At 46.9% G+C, this 7471-nt stretch overlaps 1 protein-coding gene across 5 annotated transcripts in view; it reads left to right on the top strand.

The window, feature by feature from the left end:
* Mcc (MCC, WNT signaling pathway regulator) overlaps window positions 1-7471 on the top strand; it is a 279416-nt gene that overhangs the window by 245988 nt on the left and 25957 nt on the right. For all 5 annotated transcript variants that reach the window (XM_026783515.1, XM_026783513.1, XM_026783516.1 and 2 more), the window contains exon 12: window positions 3151-3334. In XM_026783515.1, coding sequence (XP_026639316.1) covers window positions 3151-3334 — 184 coding nt within the window. The remainder of the gene's footprint in view (window positions 1-3150; window positions 3335-7471) is intronic.

Genomic DNA, 7471 nt, shown 5'->3' with positions numbered 1-7471 from the left:
AGCCCAGAAGCAGAAACTCTGCCAACATTTCCATTAGAAACCTCATTTTTTTTCAGGGTCTTTTAACTGAACCATAAAATTTTACTCCTCATATGAAACAGATCCTAAAATGATCTTGGCTTGCTGTCAAGTTTTTTTTTTTAATATGTATTAAGAAAACCATCAATTAAGGGAGAGAAAAAAATCAACCATGTTCTAGTTTGTATCACAAGATGTCTTAACCTATTCCATGAGCAAAAAGCATCTTTATTAGGCCTACACAGTTCGGTTACTTGGTAGGAGTTGAAAGGGCTTAAACAAATCAACATTTAAACCATTTGCAATGATAATGAAGTGTTCATGCCTCCCTTATCCCAGGTAACTCCTGTATGCGTTTAGACGATGACACCATGCCTACTTTAGAACAGAGTACAGAGAACAGTTCAGCTGGTGAGGTGTATGTAAAATTCCGAGTGGAAAAAAGAAACGTGGCGAAAATGGCTGAAAATCAGCGTGTGGGATCTATTCTCAGTACGGGAACCACACCATACTGAAGAGTGTTCTCCCTATTATTATCCGCATTATTCTCCATCGTGCTAAGCAGTGCCTAATTTTCATAGCTGCTGACAGTGGCAGTTGGGCCATCCCTCTGCCCATCGTGCTGCATAAGCAAGAGCTAGCTGGTGACATTTTACTCACAGTGTCAATTACTGTGGTTGCCTTTGTTTGTTATTGATCGCACAGGCACTCATTATGTTCATTCCAGAAGGTTCAGCCCCGTGGTTCTCAAACTGAGCCTCGGGAAACCGAAGGGGTGTCTCTGGGGCTCAGCAGTGGGCACGAAGGGTGAAGGAGCCGAATGGAGCCCAGCCTCCACCACTTCACCCAACCACATGTATGTTTCTGATGTTCACCATCCAGAGTTTCATGAGAAAGGCACAGATCTGTGTTGGATGGATAGCAAGCCAGCGGTTTGTCTGGCAGCCACAGTTTTTGTATTGTTTTGAAGCCTTTATTCTTTAGAGTAATGTCTCAGTCACTGTTCTGTTGCTGTGAAGAGATACCATAACCAAGGCAACTCTGAGGAAAGATAGCATTTGATTTGGGACTGTCTTTACAGTTTCAGAGCTTTAGTGATTGTCATTGTGGTGGGGAGTGTGGTGGCATACATGGCATTGAAGCAGTAGCTGAGAGATACATCCTGATCCAGCAGAGACAGGGGTGTAGGGGGAGGGAAGGAAGGAGAGAGAGACTGGGGACACTGGGCCTGGCTTGGATCTTTGAAGCCTCAAAGCCCCCCCCCCCCACACACACACAGTAGCAACAAGGTCAAGCTTTTTAATCTTTTTAATGCTCTCAAGTAATGCCACTCCCATTTAAATGCATGCACCTATGGGTACCATTCTTATTCAGACGACCGGCAAGTAAATTTCAGTTCCCAGGAAAGTTGAGAGGAAGAGCATAGATGTCCCATGCATGCATGCCTATGCTTAGCCTTCTCCATTGTAAATGACGTGCACCAGACATCATTGTTGTTGAAGTCGAAGTTCCTGGTCTCTGTTAGAATTTACTCCCTGTTGGAAACTCCAGGGGTGTGGCAAGTGGACAATGACGAGGACCCACCACCCTAGCATCAGAGCTAGTAGTCTGTGCTTGAAGTTGCCATCTTGTGAAGACTCACAGTGTCAATTGTGCCTTCTCATTCCTTTCTTACTCTTCTCTCCCAATCCTTAAGAGCCACTGCTTTTGTTTCTTTCTCGTTTCCATTCATTCACCTCCCTCCCTCCCTCCCTTCCTTCCAAGTATATGTACATGTTCCTATGAGTGGGTACATGCACTTGCATGGATGGGCATGCATGCATTTGTGTGTGTGCATGTGGAAACCAGAAATGTCGAGGTCAGAGTTGAGTGTCACCACCTAACATGTTCTGCCGATTAATTAATTTTTCAGACAGGATCTCACTATATAGCCCTTGGGTGGCATGGAACTTGCTATGTAGACCAGGCTAGCCTTGAACTCACAAAGAGATTGGCCTTTCTCTGCCTCTGCCTCCCTGGTTTTAGACTTAAAGGCACATATCACCACCTCATATTGGGGGGGGCATAGTCTGACTGTCCATCAACCACCAGGAATCTGCCTCTTTCCTCCCCAGCTCCCCTCTGGTGCAGGAATTACAGATGTGCGCCACGACACCCAGCTTTTACAAGGTCACTGATTATTTAAAGTCTTGTCCTCATGCTTGCGTGGCAGGTACTTGACTGATAAGATCATCTTCGAAACCCCACTGAGCTTTTTTTAATATCCCCATAGTTCTATCTTTTCCATCCCAGTTTTAAAAGCCACATCGAGAACGTGACTATCTTGAGCAGGAACCAACTTCATTATATTGGCTTTATGCTTCCTGTACTCCTGTGTCCTGACCTAACCCTGTCACTCAGCTCCTGGAGTCAGCCCCGTTGACCAGGCCAAGAGGAATAGTACTGATACAGAAAATGCTCTAATTTCAGCTCCAACTACTTGTGTGTCCCTGTTGCCCTGCATGTGAGTCTGACAGTGTTATTGGTAGGTGACAATGTGGCATTGTGTCCCAGTTCCCCCTTCCCCACTCCTAAAGCCCCCCTGCACAGGAGACATGTGCCTGAGCAGGAAGAGACGCAGCAGCCTAGAAATGTGGGAAGTTAACTCGATGCTGATGGTGAAGATCATACTGTGTAGCATAATTAAGGAGGTCCACAAGGGCCCAGAATAAAAGAAAGCAAGTATATATTTATTTAGGGAAAAAACTCACAATAAGGGTAGAGAGCTGTGGGCCTCTGTGGGCAATGGTAGCTGTGAACCGAATTCCGACCACCAGCCAAGAGGGAGCAAGGTGCCAGCAGGCTTCCTGTCTGTGTTTATAGTACCTCAGACCATGCCCTTGAGGACAGGTATCCAAGAGGCTATTGGCTGAATGAATTCCCACAATACCACTGTCCATGAGGACTATGGCACCCACTCATAAAAACACCTTCCCACCCCTCTCAGTTCCCACACTAGCCCAGCCTGCAGGCCTCCTCGGCCCTCCCTCCACATCCCATCCTCAGTAACTGAGAGCCAATTACAGGAGCATAACCTGGGCCTTCCTGACTCCTTCCTGCATCCATTAACCCATTGGCTTCTCTGTGCTGTAGGAGATCAGTCAGGGGATGAGAATATCACGCAGATGCTCAAGCGGGCTCACGACTGCCGGAAGACCGCGGAGAATGCCGCCAAAGCCCTGCTGATGAAACTGGATGGCAGCTGCGGGGGAGCCTTCGCTGTGGCCGGCTGCAGCGTCCAGCCCTGGGAGAGCCTGTCCTCCAACAGCCATACCAGGTACTACTAGGTGCTCTTCCCTGGGGTAGGCTTCTCACGGGTCCACACTAGGGGAACTGTGCGGCTTGGATAAGGCAGGGTTGCTTCATGCTCACAGTCTGTTCTATCCTAGGAGGCAGAGCTGTGAGGAGGGCTTGAAGGTTATTATGCCCATGTGGAAAGAACGGTCCAGGGAGACAGGGCTGTAGAATCTCGCCTGGTGCTCGTCTCTCTGTCCTGTTCTATCCTATTTCTTTAGTATTCTCTGTTTCCAGGAATTACCTGGAGGGGCCACGGCCCACTGCTTAGACCCAGTCTACCTGGGTCTCGTTTCAGATCCCACTCTCTTTCCTTGCACCCCTGTCCTTGAAAAGCTCTTCTTTTATATATATATATTTAGTATGTATACAATATTCTATCTGTGTATATGCCTGAAGGCCAGAAGAGGGTACCAGACATCTTTACAGATGGTTGTGAGCCACCATGTGGTTGCTGGGAATTGAACTCAGGACCTTTGGAAGAGCAGGCAATGCTCTTAACCACTAAGCCATCTCTCCAGCCCTTGAAAAGCTCTTCTATGGCAAGAGACTGGCCTCTCGTCTCATTCCGCACCTCCTAGGCAGGCACTTGATCGTGAACCTGAGGTCAGATCTACCATCTCTGAATAACTGGGCTCTTAGCAGCAATAAAGAAGGCAGCAAAGAGAGCAATAGGGACTCTAAGCAATGTCACTGGTGCAGCTGATCTTCCTGGGTGGGGCAGGACACGAGAATGAAGCCCCTGGTAGCTTGTTTATCATTTCTTGTCACCAAACTCTAGCGGCTGTAATGCAGTCCTTCCTCTTATGTGCCAGTTCTCAGACTGGAAAGCGGTTGTTAGATTCTTATTGGACTTTCAGATCTGGAAAGCCAAGGGTGATTTACCCCATTTTCACAGGTGAGAACACTTTGACTTAGAGATGTATAAGTGACTTGCCTGCTAAGAGGGAAATCTAGAACTTCAGCAGCAAACACGGTATTCCTCCTACTCCGCACCATTAGATCTCATTCGTTATAAGACAGTCTGCTTACATGCAAGTGGCAAGCGCTTCATACAGATCAGTGGGGTGTCCAATACCAAAGCAAAAGGACCGATGTTCTCTTGATGTCCAAAAGCAACTTGATATTTCTCTCTCCCCCTGTAGGGAACCAACCATTTGCTTCAATTTATCTATATCCATAGACTGAACCCCATGTCCCTGGAGAAAATACAGCCTCAATCCCACACTTGGTCAGCTGCCTACAAACACAAGGGGCTTATTTCTCCCTCACTTAAGCAGCAATTGTCTTATTTGGCAGCACATAGATTATATTTTTTTTCCTTTCAAACCATATGCTTCTGTTTAAATAAGAAGTCTGTGCCCCTTTCCATGATATTCACAGGTACTTATAATCTATAAGTTCCATGTTTGAGTAGATATTCAGTGTTCAGCTTGTCAGTGAGAGTCTTCTGTTGAATTAATGAATGTTAGGAGTTGGGTTAACAGGAAATGTCTTGTTTAATTGTCTGCATACATCTGTCCTGCATATAGCTCTGGAGTAGGTCGAAAGTGAGGACGATTCTCTAGCCTTCTATTGGGGGAGAACTGATCTTGAATACTTGTTACAGGAGATGTTTAAAGTATAGGTCAGCTTGATTGTTAGACCATTTTCTTGAGAAATTGAATTGTTGGTCCTGTAATTCTATAGGTTCAGAGAAATTCAGACACAGACTCAGCTTTCAAGAATGAGCTCACTAAAGACTGGTCGTGTAGGGCCATGAACAGGCTCAGTAGCTAAAACCCTGCGTAAACATGAGGACCCAGGTTCACGTCAGAGTTCATGTCCCAGCAGCCATACAGATGCCGAGCAAGTGTGATGCCTGCCTAGGATCCTAGTGCTCAGGAGATAGGGACAGGTCAAGGAAGATGCCCACACATGTGCAGACATGCTCATCCCCACAGGTGCATGTGAGGAGGACAGAGGGGTTCTTTAACAAACTTTAGTTTCAAATGAATCTTCCATCGAACGCAGGTTTCTAACTCTGATTCCGCTAAAATGTCACTTCCCCTCCTGCCCTTGCGACAGCAGTTCAGAACCTGTACAGAACACACAGGGCATTTGTGAGGCTCTCCGTAACCATAAAACAGAAACAGTTGGATTATCTCATGATAAATGTAGGTTTGGAACAAAGCTCCTAGCCATCGGCTTACAATAGTCTCAGTAGTTTTATTTATAGGTGTTGGAATTCTGCCTCAAGCACTGTCCTAGGAAAACGGAGCTTTCTGAGCCAGGGCTTTGTGTGGCCCAGGACACCCCCTTCTCTCTCACTGTGACCTCCTGGCAAGATGAGCAGTCAGTGTGTCCATCAGTGCTACCCAAGGGCTCAGGAAAGGAATGCTCAGGTCAGGTCCCCCGAGGTGTTTGACAGCTCCCGAGGGCAAGAGGGTTAATGGCTTTAGGAGGGAGCAGCAGAGGGCTAGTTACCCAGCAAAAAGGATCTGTATGATATCACCTCTCAGCTGATGCCCTTGGCGGGACCCCAGCATGAAAGAAAAAAAAAAAGAAAAAAGAAAACATCTCACATTTGAAAATTACAGCTACAGCTCCATTGGAAAGCCCGGTTGTCTTGATTGAAAGCCGGGCAATGCTGATTGCATCTATAGCAACGCATAGGACGCAGAGAGGCAAACAGACTCGATTGCCAGTGAGTAGAGCTAGGCATTAGCAAGCAGCCTAGCCTTTGTGCCAAGCACTGTGTTTTCTGCTCATTCTGTGGATGTATACTCACGGGTACAAATCCACGAAAGCACAGAAAAGCCGTAGCAAGTGTGCCCTCCTAGAAATTGGAATGGAGGCTCTTTCGTTTTGGTGTAAAATGTTCATAGTCATGTGCAATCAGTGAAGGGTGATTCAGCCTTGCTGTGAAGCTGCTTCCTGCTTTGGGTACCTAGGATGCTGGCTGGCCAGCATGCTATCTGAGGCATGATGCCCAAATTGCAGTGGAAGGCAGCAGAGGACCAGAAGGGTCCCAGTTAAGATAAAGTTTCATGGGGAAGAATGGATTAGACCAGTGGCACACTGTCTGATGTAAAGGTAATGGCCTGGAATCCAGTTAGGACAGGTCTCTGCGACCCTCAGCAGCAAGTTTCAAGGAACACAGGACTGGTTGTTATAGTGCCGATTTCAGAAAAAGAGAGGCTCTTCTGCCCAGGAATAGGGAGAGTGTTCTAAGTGTGGGAGATTGATGCTTGCTAGTGTTAGTGAGCACCAGCACCCAGCTGAGACACACTGGTCCAGTCCTAGTCTCTTTCCTTCTTCCAGTCATGTGACCAGAGTAGCAACAGGAAGTGCTTCCTGTACTCTTCTCCTTCTTCTTAAGCCCTAACTTTAGGAACCAGTCGGAGCCGTTCACCCATTTTAAAAGACAACAGTTGACATCCTAACATTACAAAATGCACAGTACACAATTTCGTAGTTTCCCATGCTAGAATCCCCACCCGGACACCGGGTAATACTTTGGGATAGAATTCCATAATATCACTGGTGCTTGATAAATTATGATTTGGGGCTGCAAAGGATAGAAATACGTAAAACAGCTTAAGTGGGGTCCTGATTGAAAGGCTAGCATAAGATAAATGCCAGCTGAAGGCACAGGGCTGCCATACTTCCTGGTGACAAGTCCTGCAGGTGAGCAGCCACACCCGAGGCTCTGTGTCCCACCTTTGTGGCTCTGTGATGGCTGACATTTTCCTCTTGTTGCAGCAGCCTTTTCTAGATGGCAGAAAATCGGCAGACAGCCTGCATTTATATCCGTGGCTAACTGGTTCATTAGTGCCATAAGAAGAGCCCATCTGGGGGCGGGGCCATCTGGTTCTTTTGGTGACCAGGATGGGTCATTTCGGAGTCAGAAATGGCACCTGGTGCAGAGGAACAGAAAAAATGGCATTTGGTGTCTAGAACTAATTTGAATGGTTGTGATGGACAGCAGACCAGGTAGAGGCAAGGGTTTATGGGTAGGTAGATCAAATATGTTTGACTTTGCGTGTGTGTGTGTGTGTGTGTGTGTGTGTGTTTTGAGACAGGGTTTCCCTGTAGCTTTGGAGCCTGTCCCAGAACTAGCTCCTATAGACCAGTCTGG

The sequence above is a fragment of the Microtus ochrogaster genome, chromosome 18 (assembly GCF_000317375.1).
Source record: "Microtus ochrogaster isolate Prairie Vole_2 chromosome 18, MicOch1.0, whole genome shotgun sequence".
Classification (NCBI taxonomy): Eukaryota; Metazoa; Chordata; class Mammalia; order Rodentia; family Cricetidae; genus Microtus; species Microtus ochrogaster.
This window is presented reverse-complemented; position numbering and strand designations above follow the sequence as displayed.